At 35.1% G+C, this 26,846-nt stretch overlaps 1 protein-coding gene and 1 long non-coding RNA gene across 6 annotated transcripts in view; one reads left to right on the top strand and one right to left on the bottom strand.

Annotated features, from left to right (window-relative positions):
- LOC6575947 (protein bunched, class 2/F/G isoform) overlaps positions 1-26,846 on the top strand; it is a 123,384-nt gene that overhangs the window by 36,369 nt on the left and 60,169 nt on the right. Inside the window, exon 2 of one of the 5 annotated variants that reach the window (XM_044008753.1) lies at positions 13,970-14,015. The exons of 3 other annotated variants lie outside the window; for them this stretch is intronic. In XM_044008753.1, the coding sequence (XP_043864688.1) occupies positions 13,970-14,000 (31 nt within the window). In that variant the 3' untranslated portion in view covers positions 14,001-14,015. Of the gene's footprint in view, positions 1-1,581; positions 7,472-13,969; positions 14,016-26,846 lie in introns of those variants that run through there. One more of the 5 variants, XM_044008754.1, reaches the window with a different exon arrangement.
- Positions 11,746-13,963, bottom strand: LOC26528399. The gene is made up of 2 exons (XR_001449349.3): positions 13,041-13,963; positions 11,746-12,986 (listed from the first exon to the last, which is right to left on the bottom strand). It is a non-coding gene; the product is annotated as an uncharacterized LOC26528399 (long non-coding RNA).

The following is a 26,846-nucleotide window of genomic DNA, read 5'->3' on the forward strand; positions in this document are numbered from 1 at the left end:
TGCTCCGAGACTTGGTTTGCTCGTAATGAGAGGGGAGACGCCTCTCTCTCTACCACTACCTTTACTCTCCGCCTCTCTCTCTCTCCCTCTTTCTTCATCTCTCTCCACAATTCTGGAACTTGTTTGACTGTCGAACAAAACGTCGTAAACTTCTTCACTGACAAAAAGTACCAAAAAAAAAAAAAAAATAAAAGAAGCGAAAAAAAAAAATGAAAGAAAGGCAAAAACAAGAGCAAAGCATAAATGTTGTTAATATAGCGATGTGGGCAATACTCTAAGTGGAAACTTCACTTGAAAATGTCTAAGGAAAAATATTTACAATTGAAATGCTCCATAGCATTCGTATGTAAATATTTAAATAGAGATTTTCTGCAAGCATTTCTTATTGTTGCTCGGTGATCTCTGCCTCAGTTTGTTTCTGTTTGTCTCTCTCTGTTTACTATCTCCTCTCTCTCACACATTTCCTGCCAATTCCTTTCTTCAATTGCCTTTCCATCTCTGACTCCCTCTCTCTCTCTCTGACTTTCTGGCTCGCTCTCTCTCTCTCTCTCTCTCTCTCTCTCTCTCTCTCTCTCTCTCTCTCTCTGACTTTCTGGATCGCTCTCTCGCTCTGTCTCTCTCTGTCTCTCTCTCTCTCTCTTTCTCTCTCTCTCTCTCTCTGACTTTCTGGATCGCTCTCTCGCTCTGTCTCTCTCTCTCTCTCTCTCTCTGCTTACTGTCTCCTCTCTCTCTTGCACATTTTTCCTATCAATTCCATTTTTCAGTTGACTCTCCTCTCTCACTTGTTCTCAGTATATCAAGTTAACTATAACTGTTATTCAACTAATGTACAGATCCAAGCAAAATCTCATCACTTGTCATTTGGCAGTCAAATGGCAAACGTTGTAACAAATCATTTAAGCCCACTGCAAGGGTAAATACCTGAAACACTAAGCAAAACAACACAAAAAAAAAGATACATAAGAATTTGTTTACCTTGGCCAAGCGATTTATCTGCGGCTGAGTCTGCGCTGACTGGCAACCGGCGACCGGAGACCGGAGACTGGAGAGCGGAGTCAGAGCTCTGCACTCGTTTCATATCTTGAGGTTATTTTTGGCTCGCTTTCCCATTGTTTGCCAGCTGAGAGGCTAAGAGGCTGAGACTCTTGTAGGCCGCCAAAACAGCTTGAAGAATTTGCTCAAGTTTTATTTTTTTAGTATTATTTCATTTGTGGCTTGTGTTTGCCTTTGCTTTTTCATTCTCCGCGTCTCTCTCTCACTCTCTATCTGTCGCCCACTTGGCGCGAACCACTTTTATCCAGTTCGCTTGGAGTCGAGTCATCAGCTTTTTTGTTTGGCGTCTGCTGTCATGAGTTCGTGACAAATTATTGCCTATCGATATTCGTCATTGTTCTAACATTTACTTTTGAGCACTTTGCATGCAATACACATTACATACCTACATACATATACACATATGTATATTACTTGGCTCTCGACTGAACTATTTGAATTGCTTGTTTTTTGCACTTTTTTTTTAAATTTTTTTGACATACTTGACAAATATTTTAGTAATTTTTTCAATACTCTCTTTCATTACAGGTATGTGAACTCTTTTAAATGTACTTGATTTATGATAAGCCTGGGCTGTGGGTAAGTGAAAACCCATTAATTATTTAATTGGGACTATTTGATTTGCTAGAAAGTTGACTTTTCTGACAATTATTTGATCTAAATGGAAACTAGAAACTGTTTATTGAAAATAATATTATTCAATAAATCAATTGTAATTATTAAACCTTAAAAATTTGCAATATTTTTGCAATAGAAATTATATGAAATTAAATCTAATAGACTCAAAAGAGTACAAGCCAGATTTAGAATTTGTTTTCAAGCAATCAATTTTATACAATTAACCTAAAAAATATAAAACCTCAACTTTTTTTTTCTGACATAAATCATTTGTTAATGTGAACTTTTGCAACACGACTTATCATAAGTCCACAAACTCTATAATAATAGTAATCAAAGTATATATCAAAATTATAATCGCCTGAGTATCAATCAAAGTCAACAACGCTCAGATTTCTCAAACGATGACGAAACTTGTAAAACCACTTTTTATAAACAAAGAAAAACACGTCGAAGCGCTGTAATTTGTATAATTAGGAGTTGCCAGCGTTAGATGACTATCCCCTGCTTGTATTGCATAGCATTAAATGCACACCCACATTTTGCGATTTTGCAATTGTCATATAGTCAGACAGTTAATGAACTATAATATAGCAGAAACAAGGAACCACGACCAGGAAATGGGTGAAGCCAAGACAAAAGAACAAGATGTAAGCTAACAAATCGATGTGATTACATTGGGTATTAAAGCAAACAGAGAGAGAGAGAGAGATAGAGAGAGAGAGGGTGAATGTTTATGAGTGAAGTTTGACTGATAGATATCCTATATTATCAGGAAATGATGAGACGTAAATAAACAATTCAATATGATAAATAAATGAAAAAATATACAAACGTAGATGCTTGGGCAGATTTTTTAAAACTAAGACATTCTGAAATTGTGGAAGTGGATGAGCGACAGGGAGGTAGAGCGAGGAAAAAGAATGAGCAGACGTTTATTCAAAATGGAAAGCAGCTTGATCTTTCTTATAATAACTCATCGAGTTGAGGGCTATTGTTTTAATGTTAGGAAAAGTGATCTAGAATCATTGAATCGATAATTATCGATCTAAGAAAAAGCATAAACAAATCTTTGCAACTAACCATAAATATTTACCAGAGGGTCAAATATCCCAGAGTATGACATTTCCTTTAACTCAAGTTTTGCAGACAACAAACGATAACGTTTTTTTTTTATCGATTGTTGTTATAATAAAAATTTATCGTTAGAAGGCTAAGTGTAGGAAAACAATGTATTCAGAAAAAAACTATGTCGTCTGTAATTAGTTCGATATTCCGGAATAAGAAGAACAGGAAAAGAGATTTTACAAATCGATAATTATCGATTTATATAAAAATCAATTTCTTTGCTAAAGAGAAATCCCTATTCTGTCTCACAATTTTGCAAGCAGTTAAACCAGTTGTGCTTCAACCTGTTACAAACAACTGAGCAGCTGCTACAGACCCCTGATGTATTGATTTTCAATAGTTACAGGGTACAAAGACAGCGACAATATAAAGAAAACAACAATAGTCAACTACGACGCCACATTGTCTGGCACGAATCGTTGTTTACAAAGGGACAGCAAGACAGCAGAATGAGAGGGAACGTTAATTTCCACAGCGTGAACAGATACACGCTTACAGATACAGATACAGATACAGATACACAGCTGTAGAAATAGATACAACTTATGTACATCGGCTGGCGTCGTAAATTGCATTTAAATGGCTGCCAGTTAAACTGCCAATAAATGTAGCAAACTCTGCTCTGCCTCCACTGGATGCCCACCGAGTGGATATAGTTCGTGGCCCGCGGGGCGATTTTCATCATCTGAGTTTTCACTAACTAGCGACACGTGCGACTCGGCTTCGAGCAAAGCAATTTCATTGTTATCATTATTATTGCATTGCAATTCCATTATTTAACAGTATAGCAGCGACAATGCATTCGCTGCGGGTGGGGCTAGGAAACTTCTTGTGGATATCTTTGATCCATTGCTCCAGGAAATTCTTTGTAAATAACTGTTACTGTGTATACTGTATATTAATATAAATGTTTTTAGTTCTTTGTATATATATATAATGTTCATAGTCTAATACTATCTACGGCAATGGTATTTGCTTAAGGAGTGTAACCAATTTCCTCTCTGGTGCTGTTTCTTCCTTCCTTAACTCTATAGAAGCAAATATTTCCTAGCTGTATTTGATATTAAGTAAATTCCATTTGATTAAGTATCAGGTCAATGTATTTAGTCTTTATCTTGCTTTCTATTCTATGCTCAATAAAGTATTGAATATAGCATATTATTTTATTCCTCATCCATAAACGTTTTACTGGTAGTTTCGTATAAGCGAGTCTCGAGTTTCGATGAATTTATTTAAATTATCCATGAAAATAAAATGTAAGCAATCTTTTCTTATATATCTAAGCTCTTTGAATATTAATTTAGTTGTTATGGGATTTATTCTAATGATTTGATTGTTTTTTCTAATCAAAACAGTTCAAGCACTCCTCGCAAATAAAGCTTCAGTTTGGTGCATATGGTTGCGCTCATTTGCATTTTAATGAAGCTAAGGTCCTAAGGCCAATTAATTTGATTAATTACTGTATTTTTTATTAATCATATTTTTTATACAAATTTAAGAATTCTTATATAACCAAATACGTATAAGAAATTATATGTATTCTAAATTCATTTCTTACTTATATTTCTATAAACTTTTATTAATCGAAGCTGAACTTTGCCGCTTGCAAAAAGCGGTTTTGATTATTGAATGTCAGATTAAAAAAAAAAAGAATAATTAAATACGCTTAAAGGTCATATTTAATTGTTAAGCTAATAGTTGAAATATGTTTAATTAATTTTTTTTAATAGCCTCAGTGAATTTTGATTAGAGCTCAGCGAATTTTGTTTAGAACTTAAATGCCTTTATGTTCATTGAGGTAGATGGCTTTACTTGCTAAAATATATAAAGAATAAATAATTGATTCTATTAGGCAGCTTTTCCACAATGTACTTTCTTATATTTACTAACATCTTATATAACCGCAAAGAGCTAATTAAAGTTCCTGCTTGATATAAATTAAACTTTGTGCCTCACAGTCAACAGTCACGAGCTTTCATTCTGGAGGCCATCTCTTTTGTTGACCCTTTGCTCGCACTGAGTACAAAAATTAATTACATTTTGTTAGCCACGTGGCGAATGTTTATATACAGTTACTTGTGTAAAGCGAGAGCTGCATATATGAGTATGTATGTATATACCTACCTTTATATATATACTTAGTGCAAAAACAATTTGCAGCACATTCTGCTTGGACGTTTATTTGGCCAAGCTAATGAGCCGCCTGGCCAACACAGAAAACGACCCCATGACTACAGGCTCTCTCTTTACACCCTCTAAAACAGCAGGGGATGGGAGCTGGTTGGTTTGTTTTATGTCGGCCGGGTGGTAAAAATAAACCAAAGCTCTTGGCACATGGTGTGCGCTTCATTAGCCGCTACAAACAAAGCCAAAATCAAGCAAAAAGTCCAAAAATAAAATGAAAAACGATATATATAAAACAGAAAACATTTGCAGAGCGCTTAAGTTCATTATGGTATCGGGTTTCAGATGGTTCGCTTATGACCTGAGCGGAACTTGGAGAGTCTATAGACCCCATTGAGACCTCTAGGGCTGCCCTAGGGGGGCCCTCTCTGTCTGTTCAGCTATAGCTGTTGACGTGGCTAATATATCGCATAGAGACGCAGACAGTTTGGCGACGCGGCTAAAAACGCAAAAGAAAGCAAATTAAACGAGTCTAGTTGGGAGTGATTGACTAGAGAATACCCTGTATTGATTGCTTTTACATATATTTATATCAAAATCATGTTCAAGCTTTATAAATGATTTACTAAAAAAAATAAATATAAATGTCTGATTTATTGCCAGAGGACCTGTTCGATATTTATCGATTTTGGACCGGTTTTTGGACGATCAGACCACAAATATTCTCCTCATAATTATAGTAAACTCCATCATAGGTCTACTACTGCTCGTTGAATAAACCCTAACTACTCGCCAGTTATTTACAGGATATCAAAACGATTTTGCACATATTTCTACGCTTTTCTTTGTCTCTTTGCATAATTCTTATGAAACACAGAGAGTCGGTAGATCGGGATAGTTCGAGCCATGCAATTTTCGCTTGCGAAATTAAAAGCAAAAAAAAAGAAGCAGCGTATAGCGAAAAAAATAATTATGCAAAATTCAGCGTAATTTATATCAATTATGGTCGAATAAGTCGAATATTGATTGCACTCGCTGAGACAGTCACATAATAAACTTCATTTGAGATGGAAATAGAGGAAAATCATATATAAGTCAAGTCTCTTTTATGTCCTTAAATAAAGTTTGTTCTCGATAATTTTAATTTCCGTGTAAATCGAGTTATCGACTGTGTAAATGAATAATCGACTCTATTTTTCAGTGCTGCAAAATACAACAAAATGCTAATTATCTAATTTCGAAATAGTTAAGGAGTCTCCCTTTCATCACTTAGTCAACATGGCCTGAAAAGCACTCTGCATTTGGAAAGAGTAAAAGCATGGAACGCCCATTTTGGCCTAATTACATAGCCAAGTTGCAATTGACTTGAGTTCCGTTGCCAGTGCAACTGTGCAACAGTGCAACAAGCGGCGTCTGGCAAATGGTTGCAACTTGCAACTTCAAAGGCAAATGCCGCAACAGCAAAAACTTTATTAGTTGCAATTTGATTTGATGATTGTTTTGCCTCGGCTTCTTCGTCTTCTGCTCGTTGTGTCTGCTTGAATTTAATTATGTGCGAATTGCCAAACAGCAGCAGCAGCCACTGTAGCGAGCGTGGCCTGTAGACAGCCTGCCTGCGGTTATTTGTGCACAAACTGAAATGAAATGATTTCCAACATGAATGCAAAACACAAAGTGGCTGCAACTTTGTGTGGCATGTGGCAGAAAGGCTAACGAGTCTGCAGATGAGATATTTATGACAGATATATATGATATATGAAATATATTATTTTGTATACGCCATATAGACATTATAGCATCTTACAGCCTTAAAGTATGCCAAGAATTCTATTTATAATAAAAGGCTAGAAATTTATTTTATGCTGAAATATTTATAGATAAGATACTTTTTACAGACAATATTTATAAAATGTAGGCTATCTCTTTCTAAATGATATCATTTAGTCAACTTTAAGTTGTTTATAATAAAATATTTGATAAAATAAAATAAAATATTTGATGATACATATAATGCTTGGGTATACTCAAGCAATTTCTGTATCTGTACCTGTTTCTGTATCAAAATTGCTGAGTATATATCTGACAATATACTCCACATGCACTATTTACCATATATGATTAAACTTCTTTTCATAATTTTCTGCAAGAACAATGGAGTTGACGACCATTAAAGTGGCATTAAAATACCCTCATATTAAATGCACATAAGCTAGGGTATTTTTAAGTCTATACTCTGCATATATATTTCATGCTCAGTTTTGTTATGACGCTTCATTTGAAAATATTGCCATAGTTTGTTTTTGTTTTTCGGTGCAAATGGAGCAATGAACTGCTCTTAGTAGGTCTCTTCCGTCCAGTCGCTTTCTGCCCCTTTCTCGCTCTATATCATACTCTAGCCCTCTCTCTATGTCTCTCCTCTACTCCCTCTGCATCTTGCAGTCAAATGTACATTTGCATTTGCGAGCTGTTGTTATTCGACCGGAACTGTAAGCTCGTAGTGCCCATTACGACAATTGCAAAAAAAAAAAAAAAAAAAAGAAAGCAAAGCGAACAAACCTCATGAAAAATGTAAACATTCCAAATTTATAACAGAGCAGCAACAACAACAATGGCAACAATGAAAGGTCCTGCTAACCTACTAAAAACCTGAAGGTGATTGCACTGCCAGAGCCTACCTAGTCCGCGTGTCTACCGTGCAGCCGAAACTCCCCTTTCTCGTATAATACCTCACTAAATAGTTGAGGCACGCGATTTTGCGACTCGCCTCGGGGTCAACAATTTCTCGGAATGCATTTACAGGCATCTATTTGTTGCTATTGTTGTTACTGTTGTTGCGTGACTGAATTTTAATGAAAATGCATTTTAGAGTTTGGCTCGTTGGCTTTTTGTTGCCTTTTAATGCATCAAAATTTGTGCAAGTTTTATAACTGCATTTGGTTTTCGAATTGTATTGAATTGAACTTACATAAGTTTTGGAACACTGCAGAGAAGGAAGAAGAAGAATAGGTCGCTGTATATGTAAACAAAAATATCGCTTCTTCACTTAACTAAATCAGCGCATGTTTAATTATTTAATCATGCCGTGCTTAATAAATAAAAACAAAATCTCTGTAGAATATTTGTTGAATAAATATTGAACACTAGAAAATAGCTTAAAATTAATGGGGCACTAAATGGGAGCAGTAAATGTAAGCAAGCTAAGAATTTCGAATCATGTGAAAAACAATATAAATAAAAACAATATAATTAATAATTTTGAAATTTTAAAATTGAACATGAATTAAAATAATAAAATACAGTTTAAAAAAAAAAAACAATAAAATTTTCAATTAGTTTATAAATTTGATCAATTTTTAAATTATTTTTTTATTTTTTTTTCATTCAATTTTAAAAGCAAAAATTTGTGTCACAATGTTCTGAGTCAAATATTTTTATAGCAAGTGAATCACGTAAAAATAAATAAATATTTCATATTAAAATAAATATAATATACACAAATATATTTTGGTTTAGATAATTAAATAATTTAAATACGATTTAATATTCCCTATATAGCGTTTCAGCCATTCACAATATATCTGCATGTAAAATAAGCCATCAGAAGCGAAGATGCCAGCTTTTATTTATATTTTTAGTAACCTCTTCAACTGTCCTTCGCTGCGCTGTTAACGAATTAGCATGATTAGCATGCCCAAACCCAAAGTAAATTAAGCAAAGTCAACAAATGCAAATGAAAACCCCCTTGCCACGCCCCAAAAATAAAGTTAAAATTCACTTTGTTTGTTTTGCATAATGATAAATGAATACAATTTCGCGATTTACAAAGCGCATACAAAAATAAAACTCAGGCAGATTTGTTTTGATTTTTATTATTTCTTCTTTTTTTTTTTAACGATTTTAATTAATCTGTTGGGTTTTTATGGTCTGGCAACGCTTTACATGCATACAAACAAAACTTGTTTGGCTGTTGAGTTTTACGTCGCTATTTCTTTTATTTTTGGTAGTTTTACACAATTAATTTCAATTTGGATTAACTTTGTCATTGACACGTCGCTACGTAGACCCAGGGGCAAAAACAGCAAGAAAAAACTACAACAAAAATTACCATGCTGCATGCAAAATATTCCCCGTTTCTACCTATATATTTTCATGTGAGTGTGTATGTGTGTGTGTGTGTGTATATATATATATATATATGCATATCTGTAATCATATTCGACTTTCACTTTCGTAAGCAAAAGCTGCAAATATTGTGATTTGAGGTTGATTAACAATGCCTGCGAGGCACAGTCAAATGACAATTGTGATTGTCAACAGGTGGCAACGCCCAAAAAGAAATCATATTATTTGGCAAGGGTATATTGCATATGTATCCTAACCAATATATGCTCTAACTTGAAAAGTTTGTTCATTTAAAATAGATTTGAAATATTCGCCAATTTTTGAAAGAAATTTAACTAAATTATATTGTTCATGAACTCTTGAACTTAATGAACTAGTGCATCAAATCATCACTTAACTGAACTAATTCATCATATGAATATACGGTTTAGGAATGGAGTATATGGAATATGGTATATGATATGAAGATACATGAGTATATAGAAAATATTTATATATGTAAATATTTAGATGTGTTATACATGTATATATTAATTAATGGAATATTAGTGAAAGTATCGTAGTCTTATACAGTAGAATCCCGATAATTTGAAATGCCAAGGGGATCAGTTTTTTTTCGAGAATTATTGAGAACGAATTTCTTTTCAGGGAATAGAATTTTTTTCGATTTATCGGCATTATCGATTTAGCCGCGTAGGAATTGAGATTCTACTGTATACACAATACTATATATATTTAGGTTATTTAGTCTTTGACTTTACAAATATCATTATTTTTCCATTCTTATCCATAAAGTATATATATATATATATATATATATATATATATATATATATATATATATATACTTTGAAATAATTTTTCAATCTTTGTGTTTTTTAAAGATGATTTATTTTGTTTTTGGAAATTGCGTAGGCCTGAACACACTCAGCCACCCTAACTTCCCGTGCCTCCCTCTTTCTTATATTGTATCCTAAATAAATATTAGCGTGGGCGTTCTTTAGATTTATGCTTAAGATGTTTCTTTTCACAGCAATTCTGTTTTGTCGGTCGTTTTTAATTCTTGGAAATTAAAAATGTACTAAAAAAGCAAACGCCTGCAATTTGTTGCTACAGTGAAGCTTGTCTAAAGCTAGAACTGACAAAATTTCTGTGACTTCCACTTTTATCTCCAATTTTGAAATTTACCATTGATAATTATGCTTATCAAATGTATAGATAGTGCAATTGCAGATAAGCCTTCAGACCTTTTGTCTCTCTATGTGTTATTTTCAAGAACCGTGTTTTATGCATGGGTAAATATGACTCAAAGTGTGGACTTTATGCTGAGGAAACTTATTCGGCAGCCTACTCTTAATAAAGGTATTCTTATCTGATAATAGAGCTTTTTATTAGAGAGAAGTCTGTATTATATTATTATTCGATTATATTGAATTATATATTCGATTATATTGAAACTTAATATATCAGCAATAATTTATTGTATTTTTAAGGCTTGGCCCCAAGCTTGAATTGCTAATTTAAACAAGATTCAAGCCAGAAAAATTTTAATAATAATATTCAAGTTGTAAAACGTGTTATATGTGGTCAAAAGAATGAATGAAGTAAAAGTCATTTAAGAATCATAAAAATAATGTTTATTATACCCTGAACCCATTGAAAATGGGAAATCAGGGTATAATGGTTTTGTGAAAAGTATGTAACAGGCAGAAGGAATCATCGCAGACCCCATAAAGTATATATATTCTTGATCAGGACGACGAGCTGAGTCGATATAGCCCTGTCCGTCTGTCCGTCCGTCCGTCCGTCCGTCCGTCCGTCCGTCCGTCCGTCCGTCCGTCCGTATGAGCAAAAGGATCTCAGAAGATATAAGAGCTAGAGAGCTGAAATTTGGCATGCATACTCGTGTATACCATAGGCAGTACGAGTTTGCTTTATTTTTTCGATAACTCATCCGATAACTTTTTTATCGAGAATAATCGAAAAATCGACTTGGTTTTTTCAGCCTAGTTTGAACACTTTTAGACCTGGAGACTTCAAATTAGCGTTGTATATAGAGTTAATGGACACAAAGATTTTGTAATTTACAGATTTTGGATACCACGCCCCCTTCGCCCCCAATTTGTAAAAAACGCATTTCAAGTACTAGAGACTTGTGCTTTGGAATGTACGCACATTTTAGCCATATTATTACGCTCTAAAAGTTTCATTAGGATCGTATGTCTACAAAAGAAATTATTCAACAAATAAATTGTCATAATATTGCCCACACTGCAGCGCAGCCCAAGCGCAGCCGCTGCTTACAGCGCAGTTAGCAGAGCGCGTGCTTATAAGTGCATGTGTATGTATGTGTACATAGAATAAGTGCAGAATGATTAGAATATCAGCTTGGAGGGTTCAGGGTATCTCCTAGTCGAGCAGTCTCGACTGGAGCCTTCTTACTTGTTGTTATTGGGTTTTAAAGAAAATTATATATTTTTTAATTTGATAATTAAAAAAATAAAAATATATTCATTTCCTTAATTTAAAAAAAAAAATAAAAAAAAATGCAAAAAATCTCAAGATATAAAATGCTGCCCAGCCTGATCAATTTTGAATGTTTTTCCCTCTCTCCCCTCGTTTGCTGCTTCTAAAGTTTATTAAAAAATATACTAATCTATTAACTAATTATATTTCTCTTTGGAATTGTCAAACCCTTTGTTTATATTTGATCAACACATTTATTTTCCATAAAATATAGCTTAACTATTTAGGAAACATATATAAAATAAATTGTCGATTATGTATGTGTAATTGTGTGTAAATGTAAGTACAAATATTGCTTACATCTAATTACAATTACGTTTATAATTAAAATCACAATATAATCCCTCTTTCGAAGAGGTTGTTTTTCACTCTTCTTCTTCTGTTTTTCATGTTTCACATTTGCGATTTTGTCTTTGCATAGAAGGAATCAAGCATCAATGAACCGAGAGAAGCAACCAACGAACGAACGGGCACACTGCCAAAAGTGTTGAAACATTCATTTGCTGCTGCTTTTGGCAAGTGTGCCCTATTTTTTTTTTTTTCTGCTTCGTTATTGAGCACGCTCAGCACTCATTCACTCACATTCTCTTCAGCTGCTGTAGCTGTTGTTGTTGCTGTTGTTTATAGAACGGTCATGGCGATGAACATGAGCAAGACGATGATGAGCCAAGGGCAAATGAACATTAGGCAGGCCACCTCAAACATATTTGCGCTGTAGTTGCTGCCTCCTCTTTGCTCTGTATTCTATTTTGTTTTTGTTTTTGTGTTGAATATAGATCTCAGGTGGTGGACAACTTGTTGCTGTGCTTGCACTTGTAGTGGTAGTTGCAGTTGCCTTTGCTGTTGATGCTGTTGCTGCCGTGTAGCTGCTGTTGTTGCTATTGTCACACAGTTTATACGCTGTTTACTAGCCTTTTTTCCACACAACTATTACGGTTGCTTGTTGCTGTTATTTCTGTTTTGGGTTTTTGCTTCTGTTGCGTCTGCTGCCATAACACAACGACCGTACGACGTTCACTGTCACACTGAACGGCTAACCGCTTCGAATGTCTGCTGCCTTCACTGCCTTTGCTTTGCTTCGCATCGCCGGTTTGTTTGCCTTCTTATGTGTGAGTGTTTATGTGTGTGTGTGAGCTAGCGTGCGCGTGTGTGTGTATGTTTGTTGGTAAGCGTCAATCAGCCTCTCTCGTTCAGCACTCGGCGCTTTTTCTTACGCTCCGATCGGTGCTGTTGCTGCTCTCTCAATCAATCTCGCTCTCTCTACAGCGCTTATAATTCCGCTTACCTTTGCAATTTGAGCTGGCGCTGGTGCTGGTGGAGGGTACAGCAATTGCGTTTTATTTCATTGACCCCGGGGCAAATGTTGGTTTTGCGCGTTGCTGCATTCCGCATGAACAAGCACAATTCTAACAGAACTAATCGAAGCTTTAAGAACGCACTTATCAGTGAGAAGCTGAGCTTTGATTTACCGTGCAATGCAACTGTTAAAGCTGTCACCGAATCGTATAGAGAGGTGCTTTAAAACTAAGAGCTTAGAATAATATAGCTTTTTCTTCCCAATCTCTTAATAAGACAGAAGCCTGATATAATGTGTGTCAGTTCTAAATGGCAGTTTTTTCAAGGATTTTGAAATTTAAAATACTGAATCGCCAAGAGAGATGTTCCAAAAATGATAATTTATAAAAATTTTGTTAAAACCGTTTTCCAAGATATATATATATAGATATATACTTTTGTCTGAGATGCTAAAACTAGACTGAAAATATTTGTGTGTGTCAGATTTTGAATAGGTAAATGTTTTAAAACCAAACCTAACTAATGTTTTATTTCAATAGGTGTAAATATACTTATTTATATACCCCATTTCACTCCATTTAATACATTTCTATAAAGTTGATTAAAACTTTTCCATTGATGAAACGCTTATCTGTTCGACCTTTTACAGAACTGGTTCGATTGTAATACATTATGAGGGCCATATGGAAAATTACAGTCAACCTGTTTTAAAGTTGGTTTTCTCTCTCGCTCTTTTACTCTCTCTCTCTCTCTTCGTTCATAGCTCTTCAATTTTCAATATGCATTGTCATTAATAAAGACCGCAAGCACCAACGATCCATGCCTAATCTTATCAGGGCTCTCTTTAGCCATACAAATGGTTCACGAAATGTATTATATGTCTCTAGCTACTTCAGAAATTGGCAATTGTGCTAAAAATATTGTATGACCCATAATATAAATATAATAAAAGTATTATATATGTATATGATCGTATCAAGTCGGTTGTATATTGAGGGGCTTTTCTGTTTGTACAATTAAAAAATTTATTGGCTTAATTAAAAAAAAAAAAATCTAACTTCGTCTGCTTATTAAATCTATTTCAATTCTTGTTTCATTGCAGGTATGTTCGTGACTCATGTGTCATAATATAATTAAATAGATAATTGTAAGTAATAAGTATAAATTATATGAAATAGAATGTGGGGATATACAACTGATAGAATATATACAACAATATATAAAGTATACATGAAATTTACGATTGATTAACATTCCTATTGAAATAAAAATATATCAAATTAAACGGTCTTAACGAAAAATTAAAAATATTTTGCTCTAAAATATATTAAAAGAAAGTATATGATTTTATTTAATTTGTTAATGTAACGTTGCTAGAACCTTTCTTCAGAGAACTTAATATAACTCTGCTGCTAACATCATCTAACTCTCATATAGAGTTTAACAATTGAATTCCAATAAGAATTTCAGAGGAATGCGCTGCATTAAATTGTATACCGTCAAAACATAAATAAGCTAATATGCATATATCACATAGAATCTCCCATATATATTTTTGCGATATACAACAATAACTGATTAAAGTGTTTTAACAATTGTCCAACTGTCCAAACCATCTGTACACGTACTTTTGTTTATGTTTTGCGACCTATGTAGGTCATGTGCCAGTTCTGCCAAACACAGAGTGAGAGAGGGAGAGAGAGATGGAGGGACAGATAGTCGGTTAAGGAGAGCAGCAGCAGATGCAAGGAAACACATGCAATTAACATAGTTCACTCAAGTAAAAGGATGAAGAAGCAGACAAGTGGACGAGTGTCCTTAGCCTGTGCCGTTGTTTCGCGTTCAGTGTCCTTCCCAGGAGTAACTTAACTCGTGGCTTACGACATTGATTAGGCAGAGCCTCGAGCCCAGTGACTGTGATTAAATATTTACATTTATTATTTGTTTTGTCATTTCTTTTCTGTTTTGTGGTCCTCGCACAAGGTCCTTAAAATTGTGCGCCTCGTTGATTATTTATAAATTGGCGTAATTAGTTAGACAGTCAGCGAACCATCGACAACGACCCAATCAAAATTAGGACAATGAGCGCCAGAGAGAGAGAGAGAGGTACACTAATAATTCACTGCTCTTTCACGCTCTCAAAGCGTGCAGCGTTCATTTCTGCAAGGCAGCAGCAGCTAGCACATATACACACACACACGCACACCCTCTCTCACGCTCTGTCTGTTTCGCTAGTTGTCTGTCTATTGTTATGATTGCTGCCAGTTCACCACTCATACAACCTTACCATAGTTCACCACTTGTTTAGCAGCGATGACCCAGCCACATTTGTTGGTATTTGTATTTATGCTAAACATATGAATGCGCAGGCGCCTTTTGCAGCAGTTTAGCATAGCATGTGTGTGTGCCTATGTAGTAAATCGTTTAACGTGCTCTCTGTATTTATATGTGTGTATACGTGCGCGAGAGAGCGCGGAGCCTAGTGGCATGGGCTAATTAGTTTGTGTAGCAGCACTGCTTGGGACGGGCAACCACCCACCCACACACACACATAATCACACATGCACACGCACATTGCCTTGTCGCTTTTGCCTAATCAAAGGCAATTGCAACATAAACTTTTGCGCGCGCTCGCTCTGGCGCTCTCACGCTCTCGCTCACGTGGCAGAAATGAACTTGCAGCGAGAGAGAGAGAGCGCTTGTGTATGTGTGTGTCTGTGTTGCTGCTGCTGCTTGCGCTCATCTGCATGACCGATGAACGCGCCAAACGGGTAAAACACAAAAAAGCTACCCTCAGAGTGCTGCTGCGGCTGTCAATCTATACTTTGGCTTCTTTCTAACCAACAAACAACACACAGGCAAAGCAATTCTGTGTGAATAAGTGAACAAAAAATAATTTATAGATAAATATAAATAAATTTGGATTTCAAATAACAAAACACAAAAAAATAAATAAAAAATTCGCTAGTTAACGCTGCCGCGTCTTATCTCGCGCCCGTGCAGCAAGCAGAAGCAGCTCGCCTCTGTGTATGAGGGTGTGTGTGTGTGCGTATTTTTCATTGGTATTACTGGCAAATGCGGAAGTTGTCGTCGCTGCCATCGTCAGTCTTCGTCGGACTTCGCAAGTGTGCAACGCAGTTGCTTACATCAAATCAAAAAATACCAAATAAAAAGCAAAGTGCAAAGTAATTTGTGTTACATAAAATACAAAAAATACAAATAAAAATAAAAAATCAAATTATATATAATTAGAGCAGTGCAATCTTTTTGTTAATATTATAAAACGTACGTATCGCAATCAAAATTCATTAGCAAACGTCTCAGCCCTAAAACTCGACCAGGCGTCCGTTTCCACTCTCACGCGTTCGCTCTTCGCGCTCTCTCTCTCTATCCCTCTCTTGCTCTCGGTCTCCTCCACACACATTCTCGCTCAGTGTACGTGCGTGTGTGTGTGTCTGTGTTGCAGTAATTAAACGTGCGTGCAGCCAGCTCCCCCTTGTGCTTCCCCCTTGCTCCATATTATCTCGAAACACATATACAACTTGCCCCCACCCCTCCTTCACACTACAGTTACTTTGGCAGTTCTCTAACTGCTTCGCGCCTATTTCGCCTACTCGTTTCTATTCCCGTTCGTCGTGTGGAGCAAGCAACAAAAATTTCATTCATGGAAAACAAAAACAATCTAGAAATTGCCTTTAATAACGGGAATATATTTATCAAAAGGTAACGAAAATTCATTTTTATTGCTCGAAATTCCAGTTTTTTCGTTTGATTTTCAATTGTTTGACTAAATTCTGATACATATTTATCAACATATCAGAAACCTCGACATAACATTCCTATCTTTAATCGCAAACCTCTCCACATTCATATGCAAATTGTATATAAGAAGTCCATTCAAGGCTACGCATGCGCTCTGTTTTAGCAGTTTTATTTTAAGGGAGAATTTGTAGCGTTATATAACAGTTGGTAAGGTCAAAGTGAAAGTGATTTAGCTGAAGGTCTAACTAAGAATTTTAATCGCAGTTCATTTGTGAGCTAGTTATTCTGGTATTTTTAAATTGACATCGACTTTGCTCAAGGTTCAGAGAAAAATGTTAAGTGCGCTGTTAACTGATATTTAATACGAACTTATAATATATAGCATTAAATAGAACTTGTTCAAAGGTATTATTTTATTTAACATAACATTTTTAGTGATAAATATTAAAATAATAAAAATGAATGCATAATTGAATCAAAACAAATGGAAGAAATTAATAATAACAATAATAAAAAAAAAAGTGAATGAATTTAAGTTTGCATATGATTTTAATCTTTCAAAGCATCGACCCAAGCAAGGAACCAAAATAATTCTTTATTATTTAAACAAGTTTCCAAGAAAACTTTCGAAACCATCAATGTAATCGAGCGTTTAGCGGTTTTTCTCAAAACCAAAAATCGATTATTCTTACAAGAATTCCTTCTCATGCCCAGACTGGCAAACTAGTTCAGTTCTCCCAAATTGTAAGTGCTATCATTAACATGTTTGGCAGAGCCCATAAAAATCAACATATGAACACGCGTCCACACAAACAACCCCCGAAATTAATTCATATATAAACTCGTGTAGAGCATGCGATGTTTATCTCCAACATACACAATAATCAGGCGCCCAAATTTGTGTTTTGGCAACGTCTTCCTGCTAGATAAAGCCAGGCACAAGTTGATTGTGGAATAGCGAAAAGCCGAAGCAATAGTCCAATGCCATGCTGTATGTGAGTGTCCTTAACGTCCGAAATAGCCTTCGTCAATCAAATGGCCTTTTGAATAGCTCGCGATAAACCCCAACGAAAGTCGCCTCATCAAATTGCTTTTCCAATAATTTCGCTTGAACTTGTTGGAATTTACATACATATAGATGGAGATACATAGTATAGGGTGTACGATACAGGTACGCCAGGGTCATTGCATCAATTGAACTGTGCAACATGCCTCTTCTAGCAGCATTTAAATCAACAATTCCTACTCGTATCACCTGAATTGTCCATTGATTTTGCTCAATTCTATTGATTGTGCCTGTCTCTGTCTCTCTCTTACATTCTCTCCATCTCCCTCGTTTTCTGCCTTGCTATTCATTCATTCAGCTTGGCTTTCTTATTCTATTTTTGTTTTGCATAAGTTAAACATGTGGCATACCGTTCTTAGACAACGAAATACCCTGGATGATTCACATATAATATATTTTAATTTATACAAGTAGCTAAAATTTGAATATGTTTTATTGCATTATTATTTATAATATGTAAATTTATTGTTGTCATGTTATCTTAGGAGCACGCATACCAAATTAGATAGCTCTACTCTTTCCGAACTCAGAGATTGCTCCATTTATATAGATAGATGTAGGTATTCAAAGCTATTCGCTCAACCAACTGTTGATAGACATCTGTCGAACGCCTCAATTGATAAATATTAAATACACATGTATGACTGACCTCTCTGCTAGCTAATATACCCCATTACAGGGCATATATATACAGAGAACTACATTGTCTTATAGTCATCGCAGTCGTTGTCTACGTCGTCGCCATTGTCATCTTTCATGGCTTCGTTTTCGATTACGCAATGCTCACTTGATTGCTGAAGTTCCATTTCATTCATTTCCACATTGTGGACTTTTCGTTGCCAAAAACAACAACAATATCAACAACAACGACGACGACAACAACAACAACAACAACTTGCGAACAACCCCTTTTTGGGTTTCCTTTGTTAGACGCTGCGTATACGCAATATTTTTATAACTCTGACCACATTTCCTGGCATGCAGGCATGGTGACCTCAACCTAAGTCAACACACCCCTAACCAAAAAAAATAAACAAAAATAAAAGTGAAATAAATTACCAGCTGGAATAATACAACAGCCATCGAGACAAACTCAAATGTCAATTTAAGCATCAGTTTTTCATGATCATTACGATCATTATGATGATTTAGCCAAAAGCAATAATTTTGCTAATTCCTAATACCCTATAAGCTGAGAGGGGCTATGATGAAATATCAAATATGCGAATGGAATGAAAATCTACCTTAATTCCTGTTACTTTTAAAACGTAATCTTACAAAATACTCTAGACAAATACTCCAAGGAATATGCTAATCTTGTCTTTTACGTTATCTATATAATTCCAATAAAAATATTGAAATATAGTATATGGAATTAGATCTATTCTCGCCAATTTTCAATTATAAATAAATTATTTTCATTATATACATTTATAAATTTGTATTCCTTATATCTTATATATGCATTGTATGTATATACATAATACATAATATATATATATACATAATATATATATTCGTACAGGGTATTTCTTAGTTGTTCACTCCTGTGTCACTCGTTTCTTTTCGCTTGAATGCAATTTTATTGTTGCGGTTTTTGTGCTTTTTGCCTGTTTTGGCATTTTGGAAAATGAATTTGAGATTTTGCTATGCTGATTATTTTGGCATTTATTACAGACATTTTTCAATTGTTGTTGTTGTCGCTATGCGGTTTGTTGTTGCTATTGAGCTACCCACTTTGATGATAGGCTATTCGCCGGCCACGTCCCTTGAGGTAGATCTCAAACAGCTGCCATAAGATTGTTGCCCCACACGTTAATTCAACTAATGGCCCAACGGCCCATTAAGAAGACACGACTTTTCGCATGCATAAATCTATATAAGAGTATATATATGTACATATATATACTCATATTCGTATTTGCGTCAGCTGTGTGGAACTTTATGGAATTCATCGACTGGCGCGCGCGGTTTCTTTTGAGTGGATTAAGCGATAAAGTTGACTATGAGGGGTGCAGCTCACATCGCTTAGAAAGGCATCAATTGATATTTATTGACTGGCAGATCGTATCGACTGGTTGCCTATAAAGATTTCTTGGAAGAATTCTAGTATCTTACATTGTTGAAGATGATTAAAATATCAGTGGGGCATATATGTTGTAATGATAAAGTTAAAGTACTAACTAATGTTCATTGATTAATTTGTGTTTAAGTTTTTAAAACATCAATTTGAAATGCAACTGATACTAAATAGGGAATAGCTTAAATGCTAAATAAACATTTTTATTTATTAAAAATATATTCTAATTATATATAATTTTATTTAATGGATATAGGCTTTAAAATCATTCTTAAATTAGTTATTGTAGAAATAAAAACGTTAGCTTAGATTGTAGACATTTTTTATGGAGTTGGAGGGAAGAGCTCAAACCAAAATTATATGGAAATTGATAAGCTGCTCAGGACTTCTTCAAACTTTCAACTCCATGTAAATGGAATTTGGGAACTATAGCTAAATAAGTGAAATGTCTATGTAAGACTAGGATTATTCTTTCTACATAATTTCAGTCAATCGACTAAAATAAGTTAGTTAAGAAGACAAATCTACATGGCTAAATTTAAGCTTATCATTCCTGAATTTTAATTCCAAAATATTTTATAAACATTTTTGATGGACTCTATAAATTCAATTTCGAAATCATAGAACTGCATCAGTACTGCATTTAACATTATAAATAGATGCATCTACAATGTTGCAATTTAACATTATCTCATATTACACATACTCTTTCAAATAGTTTCCTCTCATGCTCGCATTCAAAACCCATTCCAAAATATCAAACCTTATATATATATCTTTCCATCGCCGAGCTCATTTAACATAGAAACTACATTCATCTGCTGCTTGCCACTGCACATGGCTGTAAAAGTTGAAAATATCGAGTTGACCTCCAGCTATTTGGGTTACGTTAAAATGCTTTATGTGCTATTCAGTTATTTATTGCTCATACGCAACGTGCTACATGGATATAAAAGAAGAGAAGTGAATTAAATTTGTTGAAGCAGTTGAGCAGTTGAATATCGCATTGAAAAGTGAAATTCGATAAGAGAGCGTGCCCCCACATGGGGGATTGCAGCTGCTGTCGGTGGCAATAAACTCTAATAATGTTTCATAAAAACGAAATGTACGTGCTGTGCTGTGCTGCCACAGGCAAGAGATGTATGCTTAGAACTGCCAGTGCGTCTGTGTTGCTTTGGCTCTGTCTCTGCCTCTGCCTCTGCCTCTGCCTCTGCCTCTGCTCGTTGCAACAAAGAACTTAACTCAAATGCCAACATGTGCGGCATTTGGGTTGTCTCACATTTCCTTTGTGGAACAGGCAAGTTGCAGCTGCCGCCCACTTGCCACTACATGCCACATGCCACACACTACATGCCACATGCCACATGCTACATGCAACATATTTAGGTCAAGGTTGCGCTAGCTGCTGCGAATGTGTTTTTTTCCCACATTTTCTTGGAATCTGTTTTTATTTTTTTTATTTATTTTTTGCTCCCTTTTGTGTGTTGCTGCAGTGTGCAATGCGCTTTTAGAACGTTGACGAGTCCTTTGGCAACGTCCTTGCTGCTGCTGTATTGTGGCACAGCGCAATGACGCGTAACACACACACAAACACACGCATAGAGATACAATTCACATAGATACTCTGCTGTCACTACTGCTGCCTGAGTGCTTGTAGTTTGCATAATTTCGCTATTCCCGTTAAATGCGCGCTTTCAACGCCTTGATTTTTACCCTCAGCTTTCGGTCTCCTTTATGATGTACATAAATTTTACGCTTCAATGCGTTTATTACTCGAACACACATGCACACACACACACACACACATTATTGTATATATAGATATTGCCAGTCCTTTGACAATTTTCGCTATTTTCGTCTATTATGCGAAAATTATGCGTAACTTTGTGAATAGAAATATAACTTGAGCAATAATGTCTTTTGGGCTGGAGAGAACTACTTTTGCTATTCAATTCAATAAATAGCTTACATATTTCATGAGCTCCTCCTTCTGGGGTGTTGTTAGGCTAGCAGTCTTTCGCTGTGTGTTGGCTAAAAGTTGTTAGGAATATGAACGCTAAAAGTTAAGAGTACTGCAATATTAAGAGTTCTGAAAGTCGCAATCGTATTAGAAACTTTCACATGTTCTATTTGGGTTAGAATGGCTTTTATTTTGCTAAGAATAAACACAAGTTTTATTAGTTAGATTCTAGAAAAGAAAATTTTCTATTACAATTGAATTTCAGTATTTCAACACAAAATTGCCAAGTTAATAAGTAATTTGTGCTAGATGTGGTATAACGGGTTTTAAAATTTTAAAGTTTTAATTCTGAATCTCTAGAAATAATTGAAGAATTGATATCTATTAATCTGGTAATAAAAACAAAAATGTAAACTCCTAAAAATAAATAAATAATTTTTAAAAAATTTTTGTAAATCAAAAGATATTTTATTAAATAATATAGAACTATTAAACGCTTTACTGAATTGAAGTAAATTAAATTTAATAGCCAATCTCTATTTTTCTTTATGAATAAATTTCTTAGTTCCTTTGTTTGCTGTGCGAACTATATTATGGCTTTAGCCCAAAGCTAACTTTCCATTGAGTCTTCAATCTTGTGTTTCTATATATATTTCTGCACATATATATAAAAAGGTCACCCACGACTCTTTCGCTAAGAACGGTTATCCTTGTCAAAACTGACATTCCCTTCTTATGTACATATAGTATATATGAAATTCTTAATTTGAGCTGCCTTTGGCCAAAAGCTCTGTCAACGTGTGGGCGACCAGCCTTGGCAGCCCAAGCATTTCACATATATCTGTATAAATATATATGTATATATATATACATACACATTTTGTGTTGTGCATTCCATTTGAATAGAGATTTGCTGCCTATGAATACATTTCCATGGCAGGATCTTCATCCCACGTTGGGCGCCAAAGCTCATTTTCATTTTCAATTGAGTGCCGAGCGGGGCTGTAAGTATGTGTGTGTGGGTGTGCTTCTGCTTGTGTGAGTGCTGTTGTTGTCCAAGGTCTCTAGCCCTAACAACTCTGGTACTTGTCATGCACTTGGCAACCCTACCATAGCACACACACACACACACAAACAAACAAACACTCGTCGAGTCATCAAATGCTACGTCAAGTGCCCACACACTCAGAACGTGACTTGTTTTTGGTCCGAGTCAAAGTCAAAGTCAGGGTCGTCATTCAACCCGTTCATTAAAAAGGGCCCTAAAATTTGAAAATCTCGACTGTTTAATAAGTGTCCAACACCAAGCACCTGCCTCGTCCTCCACTACAACAGCCGCCTCTTCAAGTGGGCCAACTTTGGCCTTGCTTTCAGTTCTAGACTCCCCCGTAATAAAAATAAAATATGGATATACCTCTTTTAATACCCTTTGGGGCATTTGAATTTTTATAAAATTTGAAATGCCTACACTTATGAATCTTACAAAAATTTTAAAATAAATTGAATATAAGATATGGGTATAAGGTAAAGAAATAGGAAATAGTTTCTTTAAATTAGTATGAAAATACTTTTATGTTATTCCTTTCGATTTTTTAAGGGTATTAAAACTTTTTTGCCAAGCCACAATATTTGTAAGAGTATCGAAGCTTCGACCTGCCATTCGCGCTTGTTTATATACATATGTATATATGCATACTTTATTATATATATATATACATATAATTTTTTTTCGCTTCCACATTCTCTCGTTGATTTAATTTTGCATCTAAAGCACGTGTGCTTCAGCTTGTTGCTGCCTTAATTAAATATGTTAATTAATTTCGTTGTAAACACAATTTTTCTTTTTCAATGTTTTTCTTTAGTATTTTTTTTTCGTTTTCATATTTTTTGGTGTTGGCCGCTCACCTTATCAAGGCGGCAACATCTTTTTCATTTAGCTCGTGCTTGTTGCTTGCTGTGTTTTACACTTGTAAAAGTCGCACGTTGACATAGCTGCACACACACAGATATGAGGGGGGCGTGGCACTCGACAGCCCAGCTGTCATAATTCCAAAACAAAACTGTCAACATGTGCGACATTCGTTGCCAACTGCCTCACTGAGTGACTGCCTGACTGCCTGACTAACGACCAAGTTTTTCAAAAATAATCAACATATTTCTGTCTGTCCGCTTGTCAGTGTGTGTGTTTATAGTAGGGTACCTCAAGAGAAACGTATTTTTTTGCTATGATTGCCTACAATAGCGGACTCTATCAGCTTATTTTTGCACTAAATTGAACGTATCTATTCCCAATTTATATTTTATGTTTAAAGCCAAACATATTTATTTTGAGCTTATATAGTTTCCATATTTCTGTATTACCAACAGTTTCTATACGCTTAAGTTCCAAATATCCCATGATGACGAATTTATTATAGATTGTCTTTTTATTTTATTAACAAAGAAATCTAACCAACTCCAATATCTTTCAATCAAGTCTGCATTATGATCCTTGCGTTTATAGCTTTTGCTTAAAAAGCTTAACAGACAAAATGTAAAGCTTTAAAGCTCAACCCAACAATTCAGTTGCTTCTGTTCTATGCATTGAGCTGCAGCTTGAGCAATTGTTAAGGATGCGAGTGTATTACAGTGGCGTCTCAACAAGAGCATACACGCTACTATATGAGTGCTATCTGCCGTGCTATTTTGTCATTCTTCATCCCTCTCTCTCTCTCTTTCTCCGTTTCTCTAGCTGTGTAATTTATGATTGCCTCGCAACGAGGCAAATGGAAAGTTAATTAAATGCTTGGCTCATACGAATAAATGTCTCTGATTATGAAGCATGCAATGCCTATCAACACTCACATATACACACATGAACACACCTAGATACACACACACACACACACGCACACCTGCTCGAAACGAGAATTGGCAAATTTTGTAATACAATTTTCCATTGATTGAAAATGTTTGGCAATTGCTTAATAATTGAATTTTGCTTCTGTTTTTTGTTGTTTTGTTTGTTTCTGGTTTTGTTTTGAATTCTGTGTTTTCATTTGAAACGTAAACAATTTCTTTCCTGGCGGTTAACAGTTGCGATATGCAAAGTGCACGGCTAACACAACAACAATAACAACAACAACAACAAGTACAACAATAACAATAAACAAGAGAGATAAATAAGAGCAACTGCTAACATGCATGTTCAATTTACAAAATGGCTGCGTCGTTAGCCAACAAAATGGCGGCTAGCAGCAACAGTTGCAGCAGTAACAGTAGCAGCAGCAGCAGCAGCAGCAGTGCAGTAACAATGCTGCAGCAACAACAACAACCGCAACAACAAACAAACATTGGCCTTATGGCCGCCTCCGTCATACAGCCCGACTATTTACTGAATAATGATCGCGGTTTATTTAAGGTTTATTGTTTTATCAAAGATTTTATTGGGTAAGTAAAATGCATAACAACGTGTAGCTACAGTTAACAATCAGAATAAACAATATTGTTGATATATAGTTATGTATATATGCGTACATGTATATATATTGTATGTATGTATATTTGTAGAGTTCAGCCTGCAAGTTCATGGAAACTGAAATTTGCCTGCAGAAAATTGTATAAGCAATAAATCTTGTCATATTTCATTACATATATATTGAGTATAAAATATGAAAAAGTAAATATAAATATTATATAATCTTTAATACCTTTATCTTATTAAATATAAAGGATTTATGTACATATAATGAAAAATCGGATTAAGTTTTTTCAATTATGGAACTCATACCATTATGAAATATTATCATAAATTATTGGGTTATAATAATAAAATATACTATAGTTAGTAGAGCCCGGTTATAATGACTTCTCTCATAGTATCCATACGGTTAATGCGATGAAATTTCTGGTTCCCAGACAAATTTATATGAGTAGACTTATACGGCTATAGCGTCTTCCGGGTATAAGCGGTCCAGGTCTCTGGAGCGTCGTTTAAACCGTATTCAATTATTATAATTCTATATACAATATATTAACATGCCTAATAGCTGAGTTGAGCTCTGTCTGTCTGTCTGTCTGTCTTTATATGATGTTCGCGTGCAGTGTATTTCAAAGTCTTGCTGACTAAAGCACGTTTACCTATGCATTATGGTCTCAAAATAAAGAAAAATATGAGAGTTGGGGGCACCAAAACTTCTTTTATATCTTCTATATATTTTCAAAAATTCATGTACCGTTACCTATTGATTTGAATGTCTATAGAATTTTTTTGAGAATCGAAACAGTTCCAAAGTATTATTTATATAAATCTTATCCAGCATACAAAATAAATATATTTTAAAAATAAAAATGTTCAAATAAAATAATATAGAAAACTTACACAAGATAATAAGTACCTAATCGTCAGCATCTTAAATAGAGCTCTAAGTTACCTTCCTATACAGTGGCTGCTACTGTAGCTCACTTGCTTAAGCCCTTTGCCAACACACATTCTGCTCTGTGCTATTTATTTGTTTGCTCTTTTTACATTGCTGGCCTGGCCTTTGCTCAAACCTCTGTTTTGCCCTAGTGGATTGCAGCACCCTGTATATGAAATATGTATTTTGTATTTGCTGGCGCTTATCATATGACACTTGTGTTTGTGTATGTGACTCACTCTCCTTCTGTCTCTCCCCTTTGTCACTCAGTGTATGTTTGTTTATTTGTATGTGTAATTCATATTTAATCAACTGATAACTGCATAATAAAAAATATTTATGTACACTTTGTATCAACGTCTCTCGCGTTTTCACTCTCTTTTGAAAACATTATCAAGCCGTTGGGTTTGGGTGCTCGCATTTCTGAACTCCTGTTATTCCCACTGCCATTATCACCTGCTACAAGTGGGTCTAGCCGTGTGGCACTCGTCTGGCCTGATATCATTCTGATACGACGACTGCCTGCTATTATCAACGCAATTGTTTGTTTGCTATACGCACTGCGCAGCTGTCAACTGCGGTGATCCGAAGAGAAAAGCAAAAATAGCTTGAAGAAAAGAAAAATTGTAAATTTAAATTGTCCAATTAGCATCTGGATTTTGTGGGCTCGATGGGGTATATTGTTGTCGAGTCTGAAATATTTATGATTTGTCG

The sequence above is a fragment of the Drosophila mojavensis genome, unplaced genomic scaffold (genome assembly GCF_018153725.1).
Source record: "Drosophila mojavensis isolate 15081-1352.22 unplaced genomic scaffold, ASM1815372v1 contig_36, whole genome shotgun sequence".
Classification (NCBI taxonomy): domain Eukaryota; kingdom Metazoa; phylum Arthropoda; class Insecta; order Diptera; family Drosophilidae; genus Drosophila; species Drosophila mojavensis.